This window comes from Erpetoichthys calabaricus, chromosome 1 (assembly GCF_900747795.2).
Source record: "Erpetoichthys calabaricus chromosome 1, fErpCal1.3, whole genome shotgun sequence".
NCBI classification, from domain to species: domain Eukaryota; kingdom Metazoa; phylum Chordata; class Cladistia; order Polypteriformes; family Polypteridae; genus Erpetoichthys; species Erpetoichthys calabaricus.
The window spans coordinates 342401234-342428661 of record NC_041394.2 but is presented as its reverse complement, the minus strand read 5'-3'; the positions used below and the strand labels follow the sequence as shown (position 1 = coordinate 342428661).

At 41.5% G+C, this 27428-nt stretch overlaps 1 protein-coding gene across 3 annotated transcripts; it reads right to left on the bottom strand.

Annotated features, from left to right (window-relative positions):
- LOC114665130 (procathepsin L-like) lies at positions 1-25268 on the bottom strand. Of its 3 annotated transcripts, XM_051927224.1 has the most exons (8): positions 25024-25268; positions 9989-10117; positions 9739-9861; positions 9485-9643; positions 8495-8719; positions 4571-4736; positions 2935-3040; positions 1-511 (listed from the first exon to the last, which is right to left on the bottom strand). In XM_051927224.1, the coding sequence occupies exons 2-8, from the start codon at positions 10109-10111 to the stop codon at positions 412-414; spliced, it is 1002 nt and encodes a 333-aa protein (XP_051783184.1). In that variant the 5' UTR covers positions 10112-10117; positions 25024-25268; the 3' UTR covers positions 1-411. The 3 variants fall into 3 exon arrangements, with proteins under 3 accessions (XP_051783184.1, XP_051783190.1, XP_028675370.1); XM_051927230.1 differs by lacking the exon at positions 9989-10117 and having other exon boundaries at positions 25024-25267; XM_028819537.2 differs by lacking the exon at positions 25024-25268 and having other exon boundaries at positions 9989-10807.
- Positions 25269-27428: the final 2160 nt, after the last annotated feature.

Genomic DNA, 27428 nt, shown 5'->3' with positions numbered 1-27428 from the left:
TTTTGAAGAGAAAACTTTATTTAAATTTACAATTGGATTCGTTCTGCGTACATGAAGAATGAGTACTGGCAAATCATATCAGTTCAGATTTATGACTTGTTTAGGAATTAATTACTATAAAATGCTTGTGGCTAGTCAACTGACACAGAACTACAAAATAATCACTTGGCTCCCTCCACACAAATGTCCTTCTAACTCTAATTAGCCATTATTATGCCTGACTTTTTATTTAGCCATCCATGACAGTGTGTGTGTTTATCAGCCTGTTTTCATTTTTGCTCCCATTAGTGCCGCTCACATTCCACCACGTCCCACACCCCAGATTCCTAATTGTACACAACTCCAATGATGAGAGTCCAGCTTACGACTGCACTCAAATCAGAGGAACACAAAGGGAGCCAGTCACATGTCTCAGACAAAAGGGACAGCACCATACTGGCTGATTCCACAGGCGTTGTTTTTGTCCTTGGCCAGCATCAGGTAGCCATTGACGCCCCACATGGTGCCCCAGCTGAAAGAAAAAATAAAAGACAAAGTTAGACAGAAAGTTTGGAGCAGGCTGAGTGTTTGGTTTATTACTGGAAATTATAAAAGAGGAAGATATTTTTATACATTTTGCTAGGAACTACAAATTCTAATCTAATAATATTAAGCAATACTTTGCAGGCTTAATTTGTAATCTGCATGCTGCACTTGATGTGTTGTGTTGTGCTGAAAGGGGAACTGGAGGTAACGCAAGGTGCTATAAATGCATTAGGACTGGAATTCTGATATGTTTTAGGATATGCTTTTAGGAAGTCACTGTGCACTGGAGAGATTCCGAAGGACTGGAAAATGGCAAATATCATCCCATTATTTAAAAAGGGTGACAGGGTAGATCCAAGCAACAATAGGCCAGTAAGCTTAATGTGCATGACAGGAAAATTAATGTGAGGAATTATTAAGGATAAGATTGAGCAACACCTGGCAAGGACAGGAGTTATTGGGAACAGTCAGCATGGGTTCAGAAGAGCGAGGTCGTGTTTTACTAACATGCTGGAATTCTATGAAGAGGCAACAAAAGGACACGATCAAAGTGGAGCTTATGATATTATTTATCTGGACTTTCAGAAAGCATTTGAGAAGGTGCCACATGAGAGGTTGGGCATCAAACTAAAAGAAGTGGGAGTTCAGGGTGATGTTTGTAGATGGGTGCAGAATTGGCTCAGACATAGGAAGCAGAGGGTGATGGTGTGAGGAACGTCAACAGAACTGACCGATGTTAAGAGTGGTGACCAGCAGGGGTCAGTGCTAGGGCCGCTGCTATTTTTAATAAATATAAATGATTTAGATATGAATATAAATAACAAGCTGGTTAAGTTTGCAGATGATACCAAGATAGGTGGATTATCAGATAATTTGGAATCCGTTATTTCATTACAGGACATGGACAGCATACAGGCTTGGGCCGATTTGTGGCAGATGAAACTTAATGTCAGTAAATGTAAAGTATTATAGATTGGAAGTAAAAATGTTAGGTTTAAATACACAATGGGCGGTCGGAAAATCGAGAATACACCTTATGAGAAGGATTTAGGAGTCATAGTGGACTCTAAGCTATTGACTTCCCGACAGTGTTCAGAAACCATTAAGAAGGCTAACAGAATGTCAGGTTATATAGCGCCTTGATGTGTGGAGTACAAGTCACAGGAGGTTCTGCTCAAGCTTTATAACACACTGGTGAGGCCTCATCTGGAGTATTGGGTGCAATTTTGGGTCTCCAGGCTACAAAAAAGACATAGCAGCACTAGAAAAGGTCCAGAGAAGAGCGACTAGGCTGAGTCCAGGCTACAGGGGATGAATTATGAAGAAGGATTAAAAGAGCTGAGCCTTCACAGTTTAAGCAAAACAAGATTAAGAGGTGACCTGACTGAAGTGTTTAAAATTATGAAGTGTATTAGTCCAGTGGATCAACACTGTTATTTTAAAATGAGTTCATGAGGAACATGGGGACACAGTTGGAAACTTGTTAAGGGTAAATTTCACACAAACATTAGGAAGTTTTTCTTTACACAAAGAATGATAGACACTTGGAATAAGCAACCAAGTAGTGTGGTAGACAGTAAGACTTTAGGGACTTTCAAAACTCGACTTGATGTTTTTTTTGGAAGAAATAAGTGGATAGGACTGGCGAGCTTTGTTGGGCTGAATGGCCTGTTCTCGTCTAGAGTGTTCTAATGTTCTAATGTTGCAGTGTGGGCAACTTTTTATACCTCAACTTATTAGAATACTGCAAGTGATTTTTCATTTCCCTTTACATTTGATGATTGTGAAAAATCGCATAACAATGAATGAGACAGAGAATGACAATGAATACATCTAATAGTACATGGCATATATGTATATTTAGTGTTAATCTCAATAACATTACCTGGCTGGCAACAATATGTGATTAGAAGATCCAGCACAAAATATTCTACAGTATTTGGTTGAAGGTTTAATCCACAAAAGGGGATGCAAAGTTGCGTGAACCAATTAGGGTGAAACACGTGTCGTGTACCCTTTGTATTATTTGACAGGTACTCTGTCACATATCTATGATCTGCTTCTCACAACTGAGAGGATGTGGCGGATGTTTGCTGACTGGCCAACCAACCACAAGCGTTACCTGGTAGTTAACCACCTAAATAATCAGAATGCGATTCAGATCTAATATATTAAGACATTACAAATGTCTAAGAAGTTCATGATGCTCAGCTTGTGGTGAAGTGTTTCAGCTGTATGAACTGTCCTCAACAAAACTGCTTTGTGCCCTTCAAAGTTACATCTCTTTGAAGCTGTGGACTTGAACATATCAGATATTAATTTTATTAACAATCAACAGCAAATGTGAAATGTGAAAAGCCTGATTTTGTCTCTTGATAAACAATGATCCCATTTTCCAGGAGCCTTTACCTGTTTTTGATAATCCAGTAATTACTACTTCCTTGGAACCCATAGCCGACTGCCAGCACGGCATGACTTAAGTTATTTACGGAGCACTTTGGATCATTGTAGATTCCTGAGACAAAGAAAGAGAGAAACAAACATGAATGAAGGAAATCGTGTCATGTCTCCTGTGCACTTACTGTACGGGGCACTTTAGTTTTCCAACAGTCTCAACACAAATATTATGAGCAAAGAATTTCAGTTGCAGGTTAGTGTAATGGAATACATATCAGCTGGAGTCCCTCCCAGGATTGACATCAGTTCCTTAACCAGCCAGGAGGACAGTATAACAGAGATTGGTCGAGGCTACATTTCAAGACTGTATGCTCTCCTGACCTGCTAGAATGTAGCATCCCTGGGCTTTGGTACCCATTCAGATACCTACAGAGAATGCTGGGAATTGTAATCCAGTAGTAGAGCCCTGTTGGGGTCTTTGGGTTCCACCAGTTGCACTCCCTGCTTTATGGGGTTTCTCTGTGACCCAGGAGTACTTCTAACAGACGATGCCCTGGCACCAGAAATACTCCTGGGTCTTCAGTAAATAAATAAATGAGCGGAGTGGTGGCTCTGAGGCTAGGGATCTGCACTGGCAATCGGAAGGTTGTCGGTTTAAATCCTGTAAATGCCAAAAGTGGCTCTACTTCGTTCCCTTAACCTGCAATTGCTCCATCCTGGGTATGATGTTAATCTGCATCCAGCCCTGCGTGTAGGCCCTCCAACCTACAAGGAAAAACCTGGGGGTTGGTGGCAGAATTGGCACTCCTGCCATCATAAAAAAACCTCACACTGGTTCTATTCCATCTGAACTAGTGTGGGATCCTGAGTTGGTTTGTCATGTGGTGGGTGCGGCAATGTGCTGTATCAGTGCATGCTCCTAACCTTCAATAAAAAGAACCACACTGCCTTGATCAGTAGAAGCCAGGTGAGGAGACAGGCAACACGCTCCTGGGAGGAGTAGCAGAGAAGAAAAGAAAGAAAAATGGTGCTTGTAATTGCAGTACGGACCTGATTTGTCTGTGCATTTGTGTTTGGAGCTCTGTAGCGACCACGGATGATCACTCTGGGCTGTCCTAAATTTGTTTTCTGCCTTGGGAGAAACTCAAGTCTTCCCTTCTGCTAACTGGAAGGACTTAGTTCCCAGTTGCTAGAATAATGTAAGTACATACGGAAAGCCCATGTTTTATTTTAAGCTGTAGACATTACACAACAACAAGTAAACAAAGTACATTCCTAGGTAGATCTTACTTGAAGCTCAATATTCTTCTTAAATGGGCTTCTTCAGCCTCAAGTTCTACACAAATAGTATAGGGTACATTTACTGATGTGTAACTCTCAGTAGATACCCCTTGTTGGACTCTCATCTTCACTATGCTCCAAAAAACTCACACAGCTCCCTTTCTCACATACATTTTTTGACTAGATGCCCACCCAGACTGGCCAAGCAATGTTACCACAATGAGCACAATATGACCGCAAGCAGTCCATTGTATATTCTGTTTCTTTGAAACTTGGACAATTAAGCATCATGTTCAGCTCTGTCCTGACATGGTTGCTTCATCAAGTAATTCCCTTTTGACACCTGAAAGAGAACAAAGTGACTCACCAGACAGGTAGAACTGGAAGCTTATCTGAGTGGCATCTATGACCACTGAGATTGGCCCGATGGTTGCCAGGGCATCTGCCAAAGCCTGCTCATTGCCAATTGGGAGGTACTTGTAATTTGCTACAGTGGCAGCAACCTTGCTGCTGTTGAAACGACAGGACCCAACCTGCAGAGATAAAAATGGCAATTTTTTCAGATAAAGAATACAAATGCTAAGAGGTTAGGCTGTTATGTTCATTAATTATGGCGCTGGTGACGTGTTACATGCTGATTAGCACACCCAAGTGGGAATTTCACTGTAATCTGCACACTTTATAATAATGACTCAATATAGTGGAGTGAAAACAACTGGCAATATCTGACATGAAAAATAATTTTGTAGGTCATCTTTATGAAATATGTTTTTTTTTTTTAAATTTAATAAGTTTATCCTGGCAGTGTAGTTAATGTCTAACAAAATCTTTCTATTATAAAAGGAAATCCTGAGACGAGACTTTTTCAGAGAGATAATTTCAAGTCCCGCGAGATGAGACTTTGTGCCAGGAGATTTAACCACGCCCATGGTCCACTCGCCTCTCATTCGTGTGAATGCTGTTGTCAGACACAGCTCTTGTGTTCTCAGCTCTTATAGAATTTTAAGTTTTCCTCACTTTAATACAAGACATACAATCTATTTGTTTCCTTCGATTTCTGGACAATAATTTTATATATTCCAGATGAAACGTCAACAACTAAGCGAAGAAGAAAGGGCAGTGTGTCAAAAGGAGGCCCAAAAATGAAGAATAAAGAATTCAAAAAAGAACAATAATAATCTAAGTGCAAATTCGGAAAATAAGGAAAGTAATAATCAGCCCGGACCAAGTGGAATTGGAAACCTAACAGGTCCAAATGGGGGAGGAAATAAAAGACAAAGAGTAGAAGACAAAGTAGAACATCGCAAACAGGTTCAAAAACGCTGGCGTGATACACATGCAGAGCAGGTTAGAGATTATGAAAGTACTAAAATTCGAAAATCTTAAAAAACTGATAGTAAAGATCTCATTAGCGCTAACAAATGGAAACTATTACTCAGTGAAATGACGGAACAGCAAAAAGAGATTGAATATATGGACATAGGTGATATGACAGAAGTATGTAGATACTGGTCGGGTTTAAAGTTTAAGTTGGAGACTTGTAGATCGTCTAATTCGTGTTGCCATCAGGGAAAAGTAGTGTTTCTTCCCAATGAAGAGGCGTATTCGTGAGAAATAAAAGATTTGTTGTTTGGTGAAAGTGAAATCCACAAACACCACAGGCAAAATATCCGAATCTACAACAATCTCTTTGTGTTCACAAGATTTAATGCTCAAAACGTAGATTTACACGATTCATGACCATACACTATAAGAATCTGTGGTCCCGCAACAATTAAAGCTACGACAAGTTTAATTTCAAAGAAACCACAATTCGGTCAGGTTGATATTTATGATCCTGGAGAAGCGATGCAACATAGAATCGAATGTATTAGAAATTCTACAGCTAATAATGGATAAAAATCCATATGCCCAAAAGTATTGCACTTTACACGAAATTTATGTGAAAAACACGGACAAAAGAAATTTTCTTGGATTTCTATATGAATCCGAAAGATCACACTCGCATACATAATAAACCAACATGTGACGAATTGTCAGCGATAATAGTTTCGAAAGACGGAGACTTCAAAGACAGACTTATCAAAGACAGAGTTGATATTCATGTTTATCCAAAAGCACAGCACGATTCATCGTAAGTGGCAGATCCAGGAAATGATGAGTGCATAGGATCCACACGGGGGTTGGCGAGCGAAGTGAGCAGGAGGCAGAGCCTCCTAGTCTAATATTAAAATGGAGGAAAGCTGATTAGCCTTTTGTTGCTCTGGCACATTTATAACCCTAGCAGATCACATAAAAATCTGTGTTAAGTGCTGGACTGAGGGACTAAAGGCTTTGCATTGATAGGTTGAAACTGACCCAGCTAGCCAATCAGCATAAGAAGATAGAGAGCCACCTGATAGCTTATCATCAGGTTGTGTTATTTCACCAGCATTATTTGTTTGCCGCTATTATGGACTTGTTATCTATAGTGTATGAATAAATGTCCTGCCTGTTCTGGTACGTGATGTAAAATGCTTGGAGTTATAGATGTGAAAGAAAGGGAGAAGCCTTGAACTGGTAGCAGTAAATCTGACCATGTGGTAAGAGAATTTGAATTTGTGAATTTCCCCTTGGGGATTAAGAAAGAAAGAAAGAAAGAAAGAAAGAAAGAAAGAAAGAAAGAAAGAAAGAATATATCTATCTAGAGTAAAGTATTTGGAGTATTCTGTCATTATCTACAGAATAAAGAGTCTAAAATAGAAAATCTGGTCACCTTAGGACCCCACCATGACAATACACCATATGAACCTTTATTTTCTGGCCACAAAGCCGTGTACATTGTGAGACCTTGTGAGACCTTTTGAGACCCTCACCAATAAGACACGCAGAAGAGCAACTGCCATGTCTGTTGAGGGTTGCTTGTCTGTCGCCGAGGCATCTGCAGGTTCGCAGCACCGCAGAAACAATTACAAGCTGACCGCTGCCATGCACAAAGCGTTGGTTGTCTGGTGGGTGATGCAGGGAACAGTACAACTTGGTCACTGACCTGCCCCAACCCTACCTGTTGGCTGTGTCTGTGTATAGTAGAATGGTAGATCCCGCTACAAAAAAATAAACTTGCTGTTCCTGTTTCAAGCTAAATAAAGCTGGTTTTGCTAAAGTACTCAGCCTCATCTTTGGGGTGCAAGACAGGGACTCACTCGTCACAACATATTTAAACTGTGCCATTGATTAACAAACAACTTACTTCACCAAAGTTCCACAGTGCTAAACCTTCATTAACAATCTTGTGTAAAGGTGTGACTAGCTGTGAACAAAAGTACGACTGAGTGACACAGGGTGAGTTTAAGTCACACAGAAAGCCTCCGGGCAAAAGAGAGAGCCACACCGACAGCTAAAAAGGGCTAGATGCTGGGGTGGAAGAAAAGAGACCAAAAGGGGGTCATAAAAGTTACATGTGTTTTGTGTGCCCATAGAAATGTCTTGAGGAGGGGGCATCAGCAAAAATTTAAGAGAGAAAGAGCGAGATTCCGAGTGGAAGCAAGCAATGCTCCCCAGAATGCTAGGCAGATGACCCAGCAGTGAGCTATTGGACTTGAAACCACAAAACTTCTGTTTCAGTCTCCATCATGGACTTACTATGAGACCCTCAGCAATTCTTTTGCCCTGTTGGTTCTGAAACATCAACTGTTGCTATAAAAATAATGTTAATTAAAAGTGCCAAACACCTCAAATACTTTGACTTTCCATCTCACTGAACCAAACCGGAGATGATATCCAAAACTGATCTTGACTTTAATGACATTATTGATATATTTCACTTCCCAGTTCTAATTACCTTTATTATGGACCGGAGCAATCTGTACATATTTTTATTTGACCATTTCAAGTCCTCACAATTCATTAATTCCATGTGTCCGGCCCTTCTAAACATCATTTATGCCTACAGAAGTGGATTGCACTGCGTTTTTAATTTTTTTTTTATTTCTACCAACAGTAGTTTTGATCCGGAATCCAGCAGAGTCATTATGTATGCAGGTCCTCTCACAATCCTGACTTATGAGGGACCTTTATTTTTAATACAGGCCACAGTCTGGAATGGAATTGTGACTGAAAAAATGCATAAGATTTGATGAGGATGAGCCCTTCAACTTATCTTCATCATTTCTTGTAAATCTAGAATTTCACAGAATCACTGAATGTAGGCTAAATAACTTTCCAGGTGCCACTTCTAACAGCCTTACATAATTATGAAGTGTCATTACAGTTCTCTGTGAGAAGACATCAGACTTTCCACTTCAGTACTTACTGCCATTGTGTAGGGATAGGTCGCCTCAGCCTGAATTCCTCCATTGTCGATCACGTACTGGAAGGCCAGAGAGGGCCTACCGCCTGAGCAGCCCTGGTTCCCCAGATACTCTGCACAATCCAAGAGATTCTGCTTGCTCAGTGGTATCAGCTTGCCCGTTTTATTGAAGGTTTGCCCCTCTATTGCTCCAGCAGCACTGAATGCCCAACAGCAGCCACAATATCCCTGTGGAAAAAAGAGAAGATCGCTCAGCTGAGTCTGTCTTTGGACGATATTTTTAAACATTTTAGTAAATTACTTCAAGTTTAATCTGACTGCTATGAATTCATCTATTGCCATTGTGATGATTGGAGGACAGCCGTCATTTAATTTCGATTGGGATGTCCCATCACTTGCTAATGTTTAGCCAATCACACGTCAGCAGCCATATTGTTATCTCCTGTACATTCTGTCCATTTTCCTAACCTGCCAGTACAGGTTCAGGGTTGTGGGATATCTGAACTTCAGCAATGATTTTGTTAACGTCTTTTTATTTTTACTCAATTTCCAAAATTTTCATCACTGTTACTATAAAGAAAGTTTAATAACACCACCAAATACATAATTCTACAGTATTTCTTATAACAATCTGAACAATATTTGCTCCCAAGGTCATTTCTTGCAGTAATACGAGGGCTGTGTCTTTGTCCTCTCCTTAGTGGCCCTTATCTGAAGGCTATTTTGCCTCATTGTTATCTCATAGGCAGCCTAAGGGTGATGATAGAGAAGAGAGCTGCCATAGATGAGAAGATGCCAAAGACACCACACATGGTGTCCTCTCCTTAGTGCCCCTTGGTATTTATCTGAAGGCTTTTAATTCTCATTAATATTTCACACACAGCCCTGATAAGCCTACAAGGAAAGATGTGAGTAGAGAGCTACTTCTAGATGAGAAGATGCCAAAGACACCACACATGGTGACACTTTAGGAAGAGACATTCATGAACTCACCTGGTCTTGGACGGGTGTGACGTACCCCAGTGTCCTGTAATCGATACTGGTGAGGTTCAGCTTACTGGCAGCACTCCGCAGGTCGGTGGCAGACAGTGTGCCATCCCTCACGTGCTTCACAGAATAGGAACTCAGCATACTGGCAAACTCTGAAGATGTCTGTTAGAAAAGTAAAGAGGAAATTGAAACATGATTAAAGATATTAGTCTGGTGTCTGGCTTGGAATGCTAACTTGTAATACCAAATCTCCTTACTAGATCTCCAAACTGGTTCATTCCCAACTTAAAGGTTGTTTTTCCTCTCTTGTACTGCAAGTTGTGGGCATTAATTTTCCTCAAGTTCTCTTCCCATATTGTTCTTTTTTGCAGCTCACTTGCCTGAAACACAGAAATCTCTTCAGAAAAGACAAGCTGAATGTGATGGAAATCAGAAGAGAACAAGCAGGCAGCCATCATCTCAGGGTCATTCAGACACCTCTAGTTCTGCCCCTCGTCTCTCCCTTACCTTCTTGTACTGTTTGCCGTGGGTCTTCTTCCAAACCTGCCACTTGAAGTCCAGACGACTGTCAATACACACGATGAGGTAAAGGCAAAGAGCCTGACACACCATAAAAAAGATGGCCTTCATGGTCAACTGTTGAAAGTTAGCATCAGAAATTAAATTAACAGGTTACCTTGCGTGGTTTCACATCATGTCACTTCACATTGCTATTCCTTCATTTTCCAGTCCCTTCAATTCCAATACAGGTTAGTGGCTGAGCATATGCCAAGATCAAACCTTGAACACGACACACCTGTCTGACACCTGAAACATTCACTCCTATACTTTGCTATTTGAGAATAAACAATCAAATGGAAATTTGCAGCTTTGGGAAGGATGAGGATGTAATAATTTTGCTTTTAGGATTTGAGCTCAGCTGTCCGAGGATATGAGGCAGCAGTGCAAATCGCTCAGGGATTCAAGGATTTTATTTTAGTGCCTGTTAATACAAATGTGTCTCAGGCACTTTGCATTGTAAGCACAGAATACATAAAATAGTGACAATGAAAAAAGATATAAAAACACAAGAGATTGTCCAGAGAAAATTCTCCATGCCATCCCATTAAGCAAGAGCATAACAAATATATTAAGATAAATATCCCTTAAAAAGTCACGGAGAAATTATAAAGATGTTTAATTTAGATTTCAATAAGTCAAGTGGTCATTGCATTATACTTTCTGATTTCCTTGAGATTGCATTTATAAAGCAGGATCAATTATCCAGAGTGAAAACAAAAGCAAATGACCCTTATGTTTAAATTAGGTTCTTACCTTACAAATCATTAAAAGTAAAATAAAGTATTACCTGTTAGAGTGACTCTGTCTTGGGTGACACTGAGCAGTTCAGAGGTGACACAGATGCAGCAGATGCCTGACTGTGACTTGTGACTCTCGACACGTCCACAGCGACTTCTTTATACTCACGAGAAGGCGGGGGGCCCACTGTGAGTAAATAACATCAGAGGAAGAGTAAATGAGGAGCTCAGGGTGGGACGTGCACTTGGGCTATTAAGGTAAGCCCTGCCAGTGGATGAAGGGGCTTTACTGGGCTTTGAGTTTGTGTTTCAACTGCACAATGAAAACAAACCACCTGTCCTGTCAACATGAAGGTCTGCTTAGGGTTAAGTCAGGAGACTGAAAGGGCTGGGAGGTGCAGAAGTCACTAATTCAGCTGGGAATGGGAGCAGCACTGAAAATAAATAAATAAATAAATGCATTCAGGAAATCAATCATTGGATGATAGATAATTGGTTACAACTAATTCCTGGTAAAGCAGAAATCTTATCTGTTGGTGTCAAATCTGTCCTGTCTACCTCTTGTGGGCTAAAAGTTGACGCCAATGGGATCCTGGTTGAACCCTCAGCATTAGTCCGTAATTTGGGTGTCATCTTTGATCAGCTTCTTACTTTTCAACCACACATCAGCTCAATCGTACAGACAGCTTTTATTCATCTCCGTAACAGCGCTACATAAATAAAACATTATTATTATTATTATTATAATTCAGTGGCGGACCGTGTATTTCACACCTAGGCCTTCAGTAGTGCTCTGTCTGAATCAACCCGCCCCTCAAAAACTAATTTATGGTTATAAAAACCATCTTAATATGCAGAAACACAGTATAAAGAGCCGTTGCATCGCAGATAGATAACTCCTGTAGCCACAATAAATGCCTTTACTGAATAGACAAACCAGGGGTGAACAAGTTCCTTTCTACTGCAGCTACAGCCCATGACACACATAAAAAACAACAATAATAACTCATAAACTTGCAATATTATTTAGGAAAATCGCAACATTTTACTCACCAAAAATTCTGATTATTTGTAAACAAAATCCATCCTCCTCTCTTTCCTCAAAAACAGTTCAATTACTCTGTCGTACAGATTATCCGTGTGCTTCAGTTCCATCACGAATTCCCTTTCTATCGCCATCGAAGCTAATGCTGAAAGTTGAACCTGCCCTGTCGTATTTCTGGCATAAGTTTTAATTCGCTTTAGGGCTGAAAATGTCCGCTCGACAGAAGCAGTGGACACGGGAATGCTCACCGCCAAACATACCAATGTGTACAGCTGCCCCATGATGCTCTCATTTTAGATTTTTATATTACTCCATCCTACCCAATCAATGGGTCTGAATACGGTGACGTTGCCGTACGCCTGCTAGAGGGTCCTAGTGAAACCACCTCAAAATCTGATTGGTTGAAGCAACGGTTTAATCGACATTTATTTTGTGTTAGAGGGTCTGCAGAATGGATTGTGAAGGCCTCCGGGCAGACTTCTTTGACTTTGACCCTGCCTGGTAACAAATGATGGCTGAAATGTGATCGATTAAATGCTTTAATACGAAAATACATGTCAGGAAGCAGGCACAGCACAACCATTGGAAAAGCTATGAAAGGAAGCGGACAGACTATTTGGAATTATTTAATAAGTATTCATGGAGAAAATATAATTAACATCAGTTTGTGATTCAGATATTTTTTTAGGCCAGCAGAGAAGGCCTTGCAGGCCCTGATGGCCCGCCACTGTTATTATTATTACTAAGGTGACGAACCGCAGGGCTTATTTATGAGGTAAGGCCTTAAATAAGGTGCAAGGCAACAGATTTTATTGAATACAGTGATATGGATACATCTCCTTTTCTTTTGGCTACTTTTATAATTCACCTTTGATTACAAAGCTACTGTAATCTCAAACTAAACATGCTTTCATCTTACTTGCAAGGGATAATTACAATTATCAGTCAACTAAAATGAGGAAGTGACAGTTTTTGATTTTATTTTCAAACCTGAAATTTCTAAAATAAATCTTTGTGCTATTTCAGCGTTAATCAATTACCAGTCCCTCATCACCATACTTTACTGGTTATTCAATAAGGAGACACACCAGTATGAGATTTTCCTAAAACTATGGACTTGATCGTGCTGGTGACTTGAGTTCCAAGGGTCTGAATTTCTGCTGCGAATTTGTTTCAGTCTATCATATTATGTCTTTATTAATTCTCATCTTGTAAAGTAAGAAATAGTTTAGATTTTAAGGGGTATTACATAAAGGGAATATTGGAGCATCTGCCCTTTATATTTGTTCTTTTCGTCAGGGTCGAATGTTTAAAGAATGTGCCTGTCATCCCCATTTTTACCTCAGACATAAAGACAAATGCTGATGGGGTGAGCCAGCTAACACCTCCACACATTTCAAGCATAATATCTCATTGTCACAAAATCAAAGAAGCCACAGAAAGTTTTGGGGCAGCCACCCGTATTTTATTCCCTGGCTGCAAAATTGTTAAAGGTTTATACTGATGTGTACAGATTGGAGTCCAGAATAGAACTGAGGGGATAGGGGAAAGGTGGCGGCTTGTAAAGGCCAATATAGGAAATGACATCAGGGGGGTCAGAACCGGAAGGGTCTTCATCCATAGGCTCAGACCCGGAAGTGACGTCAAAGGGGTCGGAAGCAGACTTGACGTCATCAGGACCACGTGGAATTTCTTGTGAACGGTCTGTAGAAAAGCGAGAAAAAGAGTCAGCGCACTCCGCTACATCCCGGTCTGGCTCGGAATTACCCTCATTTAAGCCCTTTAGCTGCCTCCCATGCGCACGTGTGTGATACCATGTTCCTAGAGTCAGTTTTGGTCGCAAGGGATCGGCCCACCAAGGCACTTGCCTTCTACTGCTACCCAAGTCACAAAGGACAGGGCCCTGATGGTACCTCCAGAAGGTGATAGGCCCACTGGAAGACAGACATCATGTTGCTCATTCAAGCTATGCTCAGCCGGGTCCTGTGGGTAAAGGCCTGACCACCAGATCACCACCAATTTGCCTTGGGTGACCCACTCAAAGGCCATTGCCCCAGACAACATAGCTCCTAGGATCACTGGGACACACAAACCTTTCCACCATGATATATGATATATGCTATCGTGGGCTGTATCAGGAATGGGCTGGAGGAGGAGTATAGGGACCTAATCAATGACTTTGTTAAATGGTCCGACTCAAACCACCTACACCTGAACACCAGCAAAACCAAGGAGCTGGTGGTGGATTTTAGGAGGCCCAGACCCCTCATAGACCCAGTGATCATCAAAGGTGACTGTGTGCAGATGGTGCAGACCTATAAATATCTGGGAGTGCAGCTGGATGATAAATTAGACTGGACTGCCAATACTGATGCGCTGTGCAAGAAAGGACAAAACCGGTTATACTTCCTTAGAAGGCTGGCTTCCTTCAACATCTGCAATAAGATGCTGCAGATGTTCTATCAAACAGTTGTGGCGAGCGCCCTCTTCTACGCAGTGGTGTGCTGGGGAGGCAGCATTAAGAGGAAAGACGCCTCACGCCTGGACAAACTGGTGAGGAAGGCAGGCTCTATTGTTGGCATGGAGCTGGACAGTTTAACATCTGTGGCAGAGCGAAGGGCGCTCAGCAGGCTCCTATCAATTATGGAGAATCCACTGCATCCACTAAATAATGTCATCTCCAGACAGAAGAGCAGCTTCAGTGACAGACTGCTGTCACTGTCCTGCTCCACAGACAGATTGAGGAGATCGTTCCTCCCCCAAACTATGCGACTCTTTAATTCCACCAGGGGGGGTAAACGTTAATATTTAACATTATACATAGTTATTGTCTGTTTTTTTCACCTGTATTATTATCATTCTTTAATTTAATATTATTTATTGTATCAGTATGCTGCTGCTGAAGAATGTGAATTTCCCATTGGGATTAATAAAGTATCTATCTATCTATCTATCTATCTATGATAAGGTGCCGATTCATGGAGAGGGATGTAAATGCAATATTTTTATGGACAGAATTTCTAGGCATAGGCAAGAAGTGGACAGGGTCCATTTCGATGACCACTGTTCTCACCTGTGGTCACAAGTTGTGGGGAGTGACTGAAAGAATTACGTCAGGGATACAAACATCAGAAGTGAGTTTCCCTTGTAGGGTGTCTGGGCTCAGCCTTACAGTAGAGACAGGAGCCCAGACATTCAGGACGAGCTCAAAGAAGAGCTGCTGCTGCTCCTCCCCATCGCAAGGTGCCAGATAAGGTGGTCTGGGCATCTGATTAGGATGCCTCCCTGGGGAGATATCCAACAGGGAGGAGGACTCAAGGCAGAACCTGGACATGCTGGAGAGATGATATCTTTCATCTAGCTTGAGAACACCTCAGTATCCCACCAGAGGGAGTTGGAGGAGTCGGCAGGAAAAAATGACATCTGGGCGTCTTTGCTTAGATTGCTGGCCCCCGTGACCTGGACTAGACCTGAATCAAAATTAATATAAAAAATGCCTACAAACAAGGAAAAGATAAAGTAACAAAGATATGAACAATTTCTATTAAAATTTTACTTTTATCTGGGTAATTTTTCCAAAAAGGAATCTTACAGTAACTTTTACTTTCGAGTACTTTATGCAGCACTGAGCGTGAGCCATGTAGTAAAATAAAAAAATCATCTAACAGAGCCGTTACTTTATGTCCAATGACAAAAAATAAAACGTGTTTCATCTTATACATAAGATTAGGACGTCTAAGTCAAATACGCACGTTGTTGTTGTTTCCTTCTCGTAATTCATAACTGATACTTGCTCTCACGGCCTGACATGCAGTTCCATTATTTTTCCAGTTCATGTGTTTTAGATACTCTTGAAAAGGTTTACTCAGAAAGAATAAGGAGATGGCAGACTTCTAGTGTGGCACTTTGTCTCAGTCCCAGACACTATCTGACTCTCGACTGAGTTACTGCCTTGTAAGTTTTCTCAGATGTTTCAGGTTCCTGACACGTTGGGCTAATCGTCCTCTCCAGTGTAAACACCGATGGGCTGGCAGCACACCAGAGGTCTTTGTTACACCCATCTTTGTCACTTTACGCTTGCCTGTCCTCATCCTTCTTTACAGCTTTTGATTTTAATGAAGCATTTATGATGTTACTTTTGAAACCTTTGGTATGAATCAACACGTATGCAGATGTCAGACGGCATATCCTATCAACATTTATCCACATGTCTGATGTCGAAAGGAGGAGGTCAAGTAGTTTTTAAAAAAACTAACCCAGACAGAAATGGGGCAAACATGTAAGACTCAACTAAACTCTTTATGTTCTGTTCTCGAATATCTCTAGTGTTTGATGAAAATTAATAAAGGTACACTGTGCAGAATGTGCAGCGGGATGGTAGAAGAAACTCAGACCCTTGGATAAAAAGTCACCATCACAATCACATCCACAATTTTAGACACGTCTCCTTATTATTGAACTAAGATGGTGAGGAGTTCATCTTTGATAAAAGCAACAATAGCACAAAAAAGTTACCTTACAATTTCAGGTTTGAATAATAATAATAATAATAATAATAATATCCATCCATCCATTATCCAACCCGCTATATCCTAACTACAGGGTCACGGGGGTGTACTGGAGCCAATCCCAGCCAACACAGGGCGCAAGGCAGGAAACAAACCCCGGGCAGGGTGCGCACACCCCCACACACTAGGGACAATTTAGGATCACCAACGCACCTAACCTGAATGTCTTTGGACTGTGGGAGGAAACCCACGCAGACATGGGGAGAACATGTAAACGAACCCGGGTCTCCTTACTGCGAGTCAGCAGCGCTACCAACTGCGCCACCGTGCCGCCAGGTTTAACAAGGGGTGGGGGAAAAGAAAAAAAAAAGAGTACTTAACAATGGGAGGAAAGCAGTTCAATGATTCAAGTCATAACAGATGTTTGCAGACTTTTCTTTAAAATTTCAAAACTTCACCTCTGTTGTTAATAACTCAAACTAAACTGGATTGTGGGAGGAAACCGGAACACCCAGAGGAAACCCACGCAAACACGGGGAGAACATGCAAACTCCACACAGGGAGGACCCGGGAAGCGAACCCAGGACTCCTTACTCGAGGCAGCAGCGCTACCCACTGGGCCACCATGCCGCCCATAATAATAGTAATAATAAAATAAAAACAGTCACTTTCTCGTTTTAATTGACTATGAATTGTCAGTCAGTCAGTCATTTTCCAACCCGTTATATCCTAACACAGGGTCACGGGGGTCTGCTGGAGCCAATCCCAGCCAGCACAGGGTGCAAGGCAGGAAGCCAGCCCACCGCAGGGCACACACACACACCAAGCACACACTATGGATAATTTAGGATCGCCAATGCACCTAACCGGCATTTTGCAAAAAGATAATTTTACTAAAGATGTAAGGCAATTACAAGTAAAACTAAACTCTTTTTGATGAAGGATCAAGTCTCTAATCAAACACAGAATATACATTTAGCCAAAATATAAGCAGATGTATCCATATGATTACAATAAAGATTGAATTAAAAATAAAAACTCCTTCCTGTCTTGTGTCTAATTTAAGGCTTTGCATCCTGAATAATCCCTTGGGTTTAGTAGTCCCTTACTATTTCATTTTTTGGTAGCCATGTTCTGATTCTCATCTGATTTAGTGACTTCCACACCTCCCAGCACTTACAGTCTCCTGACTTAACCCTAAGCAGACCCTAAGCAGAATGAGTTGTAAAAAATGATCTGTCATCCGATGATTGATTTCCCAAATGCATTTATTTATTTTCAGTGCTGCTCCCATTCCCAACTGAATTAGTGACTTCCACACCTGCCAGCCCTTGCAGACTCTTAAGTGAGTCCTAAGAAGCTCCTCTTGTTGACAGGACAGGTGGTTTGTTTTCATTGTGCGGTTGAAACACAAACTCAAAGCCCAGTAAAGCCCCTTCATCCACCAGCAGGGCTTACCCTAATAGCCCCGAGTGCACGTCCCACCCTGAGCTCCTCATTTACTCTTCCTCTGATGTTATTTGCTCACAGTGGGCCCCCCGCCTTCTCGTGAGTATAAAGAAGTCGCTGTGGACGTGTCGAGAGTCACAAGTCACAGTCAGGCCTCTTCTGTGTCACCTCTGAACTGCTCAGTGTCACCCAACACTGTGTCACACTAACAGGAAATTCTTCTCATGTCACACGGTGTTTTATTTTTAATTATTTGCATGGTTATTTATTTATTTTTTTTTTTTTTCGCCTTATACAATTTGTTGTATTAGGAATTTGGTAGTTTTCGCATACCCCTTGGGGTCAGCCATTGTACAGCGCCCCTGGAGCAATTACAGGTTAAGGGGCTTGCTCAAGGGCCCAGCAGAGCAGTGGCCTTTTTTTGGCAGTGACGGGGATTCGAACCGGCAACCTTCGGGATACCAGCGCAGATCCTTAGCTTTAGAGCCACCACTCCGCCCAAAGATGAAACCCAAAGATCATTTTGTTTTTATTCTAGATAATTCTGCCTGCTTCATAAAAGTAATTTTAAATATTTCAAGGAAATGAGACAGCAGGATGCAATGATCACTTGACTTATTGAAATCTAAATTAAAAACTTGCTTATTTGATTTATAGTTTCCCCTGACATTTTAAAGAATATTTACATATTTATTTTGCTTAATGGTGTTACATATAGAATTTATTCTGGTTTATCTCTGTGTTTTTATGAACATTTTTCATTGTAATTATTTTATTTATTTTGTATTAATGTAAAGTTCCCAAGACATTTTTGTGTAAAGTGGCACTGATATAAAGTCTCTAAATCCTTGAGCGATCCCCACTGCTGTCTCACATCATCTGACTGCTGGGTTCAGATCCTAACAGAATTAAATCAGCCCTTAGCACACATTATGTTCACATATATGTGGTAAACTTCATGTGTTGATTTAACAATGGAGATTTTACAAGGCTGCGGTGGGTTGGCACCCTGCCCAGGATTGGTTCCTGCCTTGTGCCCTGTGTTGGCTGGGATTGGCTCCAGCAGACCCCCGTGACCCTGTGTTTGGATTCAGCGGGTTGGAAAATGGATGGATGGATGGATTTTACAAGGGCTGTAATGCCCACTTTCAGCCCATGGAGAGGAGAGAGGAGGAGATGTTAGGAGCACGCACTGATACACCCACCACATCACAAACCAACTCGGGATCCCAGATTAGAACCCAAATGCAGCCATGCAGTGGGTGACACCTCAGCACCACGCTAGTTCAGATGGAGCGGAACAGTGTTAGGTTTTTAATGGTGGCTGGAGTGCCAATCCTGCCACCAACCCCCAGGTTTTTCCCTGCAGGTTGGAAGGCCCACATGAAGATTAACGTTGTACTCAGGATGGAGCAATTTCAGGTTAAGGGCCTTGAGTAGAGGCACTTCTGGTATTTATGGGATTCAAACTGGCATCCTTCTGATTGCCAGTGCAGATCCCCAGCCTCACAGCCACCACCTCACCCAGAATGTCCATCCATCCATCCATTATCCAACCTGCTATATCCTAACTACAGGGTCACGGGGGTCTGCTGGAGTCAATCCCAGCCAACAGAGGGCACAAGGCAGGAAACAAACCCTGGGCAAGGCGCCAGCCCACCGCAGGGCACACACACACACACCAAGCACACACTAGGGACAATTTTGAATCGCCAATACACCTAACCTGCATGTCTTTGGACTGTGGGAGGAAACCTGAGCACCTGGAGAAAACCCATGCAGACACGGGGAGAACATGCAAACTCCACGCAGGGAGGACCTGTGAAGCGAATCCAGATTTCCATACTGCGAGGCAGCAGTGCTACCACTGCGCCACCAATAAGGGAGAATGTATTAAAAAAATAAACAAAAAAAAAAAAATCATTATTTCTTGTATAGCCCAAAATCAAAAAGGAAAGCCTCAGTGGGTTTTAACAGGTGGCGTTTTGAGAAAGCCCACCCTGCCATGACTAATTAACCCAAAGGAAAAAAATTTCCAGAAAAATAGAAGAAATTTTGGAAAGGGCAATTCAGAGAGAGAGAGAGAGAGAGAGAGAGAGAGAGAGAGAGAGATCCCCTTCTGAGTAGGTTGGGGGTGCAATGGGTGTCAAAACTGGAGTAAAATAAATACATTATACATTTCCAACATGTCTGTATAGATTTTCTTCGACTCTATGTCTTCTTCACCCTCCCCAAAGCTGTGCAACTTCAGCCAATCGGTTTATTCTCAAATAGCCCAGTATAGAAGTGAATGTCTCAAGTATCAGACAAGTGTGCCACGTCCAAGGTTAGATCTTGGCATATGTTGCTATGTCATCCTGTATTGGATCTAAAGGGACTGCAAAATGAATGAATATGTCAAGAGTAATATGATGCTAAACAAAGTGATGTGATGTGAGACCACTCAAGGTAACTTGTTAATTTCACTTCTGATGCTGACTTTCCACAGTTTACCATGAAGGCCATCTTTACTTTTCTAACAGATATCTTTAGAGTTTGCCAGTATGCTGAGTTCCTATTCTGTGAAGAACATGAGGGATGTGACACTGTCTGCCCCCAACCTGTGGAGTACTGCCAGTAAGCTGAACCTCACTAGTATCGGTTAACAGGACACTGGGGTACATCACAACCATCCAAGACCAGGTGAGCACAAAAGCTTCCTACACTTTTAAAAATAATGAATGCGCCAGAGTGGTCTTTCAGAGCAATGCCATAGGAGAAGCATTTTTGGTCCCCAAAAGACCCATCCGCATGAAGGTTCCAGAAAGGACCTCTATTTATTTTGATCGGTAAGCACGTCTACTAAATCTGCAATAGGAAGATCTTTCCTTTTGCAATTACGTAGATGTTTTGGTATTTGCATGTTTCTGTTGCAAGTAACATTTTTTGTTTTTTGAAAGAATTTCATGCTTTTGGTTAATTATTTCCAGGCATAAACATAAACGCTAAGATGGTTGGAAATTTCATGTGACAAGAATTCATATTAATCAATCAATTATCACTTTTTCTTTCAGCAATGCCTGTAATAATGACTTTGGTGAACCACACAATATTTTTTCCTTACACTTCTCTATAGGTGGGGTCTCTGGCCTTTATATTGTAGCAAGGTAAAGAAAAAGAACAATATAATTTATTAAAACACACAAGGATTACAAAAATATGATAACTGCATGTACAGTGCCCTCCATATTGTTGGGAACAAAGACTTATTTTTCCTTGATTTCCCGCTCTGCTCCACAGTTTAAAATTACAAATCAAGCAATTCAGACATCGTGATTAAAGTGCACATTGCAGACTTTCAATTACGGGGATTCGCATACATTTCGGTCACACCACTTCTTTTTACACAGTCCCCCCTATTTCAGGGCATCATAATGTTTGGACACAGAACTGGCAGGCCTGTTAAAGCTGTTGTCATATTTAGGACTTTGTCACCTATCAATCTAATACAATGTCGGCTTGAAGTCTGTGATTCATAGACATCGGCAGGTGCTGAGGATCTTCTTTGGTGATGCTCTGCCAAGCCTCTAATGCAGTCATCTTCAGCTGCTGCTTGTTTTGGGGACAAGTTTTCTCTTCAGCATATGGAAGGCCTGCTCAGTTGGATTTAAATCAGGTGCCTGGCTTGGCCATTCAAGAATTTTCCATTTTTTAGCTTTGACAAACTACAGTGCTGCCTCAACAGTATGTTTGGCTCTTTAACTTGTTGTGGGATGAAATGCTGCCCAAAGAGTTTGGAGACATATACTGGACCTTGAGCATATCAGATGTTTCTACACACCTCAGAATTCACTGTGCCACTGCCATCAGCAGTTTCATTATCCATGAAGAGAAGTGTGCCAGGATCTGTGGCAGCCGTACATGCCCAAGCCATAACGCCCCCACCGCAATGTTTAACAGATGAGGTGGTCTGCTTTGGATCGTGGACAGTTCCTTTTCATCTGCACACTTTGCACCTTTGTCTCGTTTGTCCATAAGACCTTTTCCCAGAATTCTGCAGGCTCTTTTAAACCCTTTTTCACAAACTGTAATCTGGCCACCTTGTTTTTGTGGTTTGCATCTTGTATTTCTGTTCACAAGGGGCAGCATGTATGTCGTGCGTAGAATTCACACTAAAACATGGCGTACAGACAAAACTGGAAATGTGCGGATGCACAAAAAAAATCCAATTGCATAAAACTGTGCGTACACCGAGTTCCACACACTTCCCCTTTATAAAATCACAATGAATGTGAAATGTAAAATGTAACGCACATGCAAGCGCCTACAACCCCACTCTGACCCCTCCCAGAATTTCATATATTTGAATATGCAAATCAATATAAATAGCCCCTTTAGTTCAGTGTTTTGTTAAAAGACAATTGTAAAAGCACAGGGAAAAAAGAAGAATTTCAGCGAATGTAAACTGGAGGCAAGGAAAAACATACTACTGTATTTGGCTTAAGTAGTGGTATAAGCAAGAAAAGGAAGTTTTGGAGTGATACGGCGTGGCAGAGACACTCAAAAGTTCAAGTGCAGAAAGTCGCACAGAGCCCGAAATAAAAAAAGGTCAGATATCAAAGTCGTTGTGAAAAGGCGAGTCACAGCCCATCTGGCTGTGTGCTGATGGATGCTGTTCCAAATCATAAAATGCAACAGTGGATGCTGTAAGAGATGTGGCCAATGAACTGCAGAATATAAGGGCTGTACCAAGTGGTATTGAGCACAAATTAAATGAATTGGTAAAAAATAAATAAATAAATGCTGCATCTGATTACCAGTTTTTTACCTTCTGCTAATTACATTCAAACGAAGTTGTAATGCTGTACAATATGGCCGATCATTTGGTGGGTCAGGGTCAGGTTAATCTGTAATAAGAAGGTTATTTCTGCCAATTTAATTTGTAAAAACTATTTCACAAAGCCATGCAATTCAGCCAAGAGAGAGATGGCCAGAGATGGTCAGATGACAGCTGTAAGTCATGTTTTATTGGCAGAGGGTGTGTGTGAGGGGCACACAAGCAGTGCTGATGTCTGTGTGACCACTATGGTCTGTGATAAATGATAAGAACAGTTAAAGGTATTAATAACCAGCCAATGCTCAGGTAGTTCCCCATATCTGACACATATGACATGAATGTGAGGGTTTATAATGAAGAGGGTCCAGCACTACATTACAGGCGTCACTATACCACCGACATTCTCACTGCTAGATGGGACATCTGATTTGTCAGCATTCTCCCACTTTGCTGAGATGTCCCTAAGCTTCCCTCTGGCCTAAATATGTATGTATACAGGGTTATGTATGATATTTCTGGGAAAGAATGTTACCTGTTAAAGCAAGTTAAATACATATAACTCTGTAATATATTTCTCTCTGGGCGGCACGGTGGCGCAGTGGGTAGCGCTGCTGCCTCACAGTTGGGAGATCTGGGGACCTGGGTTCGCTTCCCGGGTCCTCCCTGCGTGGAGTTTGCATGTTCTCCCCGTGTCTGCGTGGGTTTCCTCCAGGGGCTCCGGTTTCCTCCCACAGTCCAAAGACTTGCAGGTTAGGTGGATTGGCGATTCTAAATTGGCCCTAGTGTGTGCTTGGTGTGTTTGTGTGTGTCCTGCGGTGGGTTGGCACCCTGCCCTGGATTGTTTCCTGCCTTGTGCCCTGTGTTGGCTGGGATTGGCTCCAGCAGACCCCCGTGACCCTGTGTTCGGATTCAGCGGGTTGGAAAATGGATGGATGGATGGATATTTCTCTCTTGTAATAATTTTTAGGGCGGGTACAAAAGATATTGTATTTGGTTCTAGTCAGTTCTGCATCAAGAAACACATTGAAGGGAGAAAGAGCGCTCTCTGCTGGATATATCATAATACTGCATCTCTTCAGGTTCGGGAAAGCCGCAATTGTGTGCCACATTATATATATGCAGCACGCTACATGCTTGCACGATGTGACATATGTTCTGTTGACTACAGAGTAGCACATTAATAGAGTGGAAATGCTTTCTAATTACATAAGCAAATTCATTCTCTGAAGGTGCTTTTATAGTGTAGCAAAAGAGGAGAGTACCACAATGGATGGATTCTCTGATATTTATGAACAATTGCTTCTGTTCTTTGAGACGGTACAAAGGCTACAGCATAGCTGGAAAGTAAGCCTTTCTTATTTGAATGCCATATCTTATATATAAAGGTCTACGTGTGGTGGTGTGTGTGTCTGTCTGGCCCAGAAGTGAGAGGTGGAGTCGGGGTGAGAGCTCCACCTGCAATGGAAACAGAAAGCTAAACATCTATGCGTGGAGGTGTGTCTGTCTGTGTGTCCGGGCCGGAAGTGTGAGGCTACTACAGCATGAGACTCAGACAGCCAGCAAGGCGGCCCCAAGTTCACGAGTCGGAAGAAGAAAGCAACTCTGTTGCCAAAGTAAAACTGCAGAGAAAAGAGAGAAACTCTTACATAAGCGAGACAACCACATCAGCAAAGCGGTATCCCTTTTACTTTTCCTCCCGCTGCTAATACACAAGCGAGGCGAGCACATCGGCAAAACAAAACCTCCAAAGAAAGACAGTCGCTTAGCCGCTAATGCACAAGTGAGCCGAGCACGTCGACAAAACAAACCCTCCTAGGAGAGAGATGCCCAGAGTAGTTCCTTTCAATTACCTGACATCTCTACATTTCAATTTTTTTTTTTTTGGACAATTTCAATAGTTTCTAGGACCCCGGGGCTTTTTACAGCACGGCCTGACACAGCTACTTAATAATAAAAACAATAAACTACAATAGCATATTTTTAAAAGGTTGGTTTCTGTGTGAACAAAATGTTCCACCATTGTGTTGCTTGGGTTTAGCAGGGTCACACATTTCTCTTAATGAAAAAGGTGAAAGGTCATTTCTGCACTGAAGAGAAAAGAAGGTAAGAGACACGACGTTTGGTGACACACGTGGAGAAGACCATACAGCTGACACGTTGCGTCTCCTACCTTCTGTCCTCTTCAGTATGGAAATAATCTTTCACTTTTATCCTTTCCAGATGCACGCTGACAAAGCACTTCATTAACTTTTCTGAAAGAAAATGCAAAAGATTTTGTGAAATGCATTATATTTTTTATTACCATTTATCATAGTTATTAAAAAAAAAAAAAAAAACGATTTAAAGACTTAAAGACTATTTTAAGTTCTGTAAGTGGGTAGACACCAGTTATAAAAAAAAAAAAAAAACTTTTTAAACTTAATTACCTTGTCCCGCCTACTTATGTAAATTAAGTATCAATTCACCATTCAGAGGAGTGACGGACAGAATGTTTACTGCGTGATGCAGTGGAGGAGTAGATGGTTCGCAGTTTGCTGGCTTGAAAAGGAGTAGCCAATGCTGGGCTACATTTTGTAGGATTGGACAGGATTTTGACTGTGATTGGCCTGCAAAGTGCTTGTCAAATCTAGTAACCCTTGTCGCCGTCCTCAGTGACTTTGTAGGGAAAAGCAGAACTCCTTCTGATGTAAGAGTTTAGGTGCTGAAGTTCCCTTCTTGAATGACTTATGTTGTTCCATCTCCTCAGACTGGGCTCGGTCGCTGGCACAGAGCTCGGTTTGAAATCTTAGAGCTCATCAAGGTCTTCCGTATCCAAGGTTCTATGGAGAGCAGCTCCCAGGCCAAGGAAAGTTTGTGAGCTTTATTCCCCACAGAAAGTAAGTGGTTTTCAGCTCCAAAGAGGCAGAAAAGATGAATGAACCCAATTGGAAATGAAGGTGTAACCTCGGGTGAATGGACCAAGGTTCTTAGCAGTTACAGATCCTGTGCCAGCTCATTGGTGTGTTATGTCCATCACATTCAGCCAGAGTTCAGCTTGTGTTACAAAACTAAAACGAATGTCCTTTTAGGAGTCTTTGCAGAGGTGTCAGCTCAACTCTGATTTACGTCTTTGACCGTAATGGTCATTCTTGAATACAGAGGGGAGGTGCATCTCATTAAATGTGACCAGCCTTGTGTGCCACTAAGAACCTTTGCCCATTTTGCCTTACAAGAGCTATTAGATGGAGGAGAGGCAAGTTATAGGATGGAGGCTTTGGTTTGCTCCGATGCTGGAAGTAGAAATGACGTTCCTGTGGTGAGCCACTGTGGTGTGACCTGTAGGTATTTTATTAACATGTTTTTACACTTGGCCATATCCTGGTGCAGAGCTGAGACATGTTTTGAGTCACAAGTTGAGTAAGTCATCTGGACTCAATGTCTTCCAGTGGTTCTGTGCCCGGCTTCAGTTTCTTCAGTTGTCACCTCTTTCCATTCCATTTTATTTATTTGCTTGTCTTCTCAATCTCTCTGTAATTTTCTTAACCAGTCTGCTTAATTATTGTTTTATTCCTCATATATGTTTCCCCACACTCTTTTGTTTTTGTTTGGTGGTGCAGTTACTTCCAGGATGCCCCCATCTCACATTCCATAAAACCTTTTTTGGGTTATCCCTTTTTAACAATGTTTGGCATCACCTTTTTGTGGCTTTACTTGAATCTTTGTAAATGTTCAGCTTCCACCAGGATTTGGTTATTTGCCAATGTGAAGTCCAGGTCAATACTGAGATTTCTGATGTTGTCGTTTGGCTTGGACTTTGTGAGATTTCTCACCTTCCTTGTACATCTCGATTATGACACTTCCCTGTGCAGATTCTTCATTTTTGCTTAGTTCATTACATCCATGGTTGGCTGGAGTTTTGTCCATTTCTCCTTACCCGGATTTTGCTTTATGCTGTTACTTTAGAAGTGATGAGCTCTGCTGCACAGCTCTCATCCTGTTGACTGCTGTTACGTTCTTATATGCTGCTGGTTTTGCTTTATTTAAGTTATGACTTTGATGACCGTAGCTATATAAATCGAGTGTATCATATTGTTGTTATTCTAAGTAGCTTCTCTCAGTTTCCCTCTATTTGTTCCTATTGATCAGGTCCAGAAGCTCTTCTACAATATCCTGGAATTTTCTGTCTTCTTCTGAGGTGTCCTTTTATGCTTTTTTGGTGGTATTCTCTTTACTTCTTTCTGGTATGAGCTTGGGCGAGTTTCTGCCGATGTTCTTATTCATTTTTCTATTTCTAGGCTCTCCTTTTCTGGAGCATTTGGTGTGGTTGTCTTTTGTTTTGAGGCATCTGTTGCCATTTTCTCCTCCAAGACCTCCCTCCATTATTCACATATTATTATTTGACAATTGGTTACTTTTAAGGATATTCCACTTCTCAGCAATAATCAGCTCATATTTTGGTGTTTATTTCTGAATTTCTTTTCATGTTAGTCAGTTTCTGATTTTATTTGCTTGTTTATTTGAACTTAGTTTGGCTACTGTTGATTTCAGGTTGGCATAAATGCCACAACAAATGATGTCCCTCTTCTCTTGCGAGTCTTGACTTTGTTCTTGTATTACTTCATCTTTTACTGTTTTTCTTGTAGGTATTCTAATTTCTCTTGACTTAATTACAGTCTTTCTTTGGTTATTCCACTTAGGGCTCTTAGGTTAGCACTGGTAACCTTACTTAATTTAAATATACAGATTACTTTTCTGGATTCTAGTATTTTTTTTGCAATATCTTTTAGTCAGAAATCCTCTTCATCTTCAATTGACCACTGGACTGTGCCCAGTCATCTTTTCATCTTGCTCA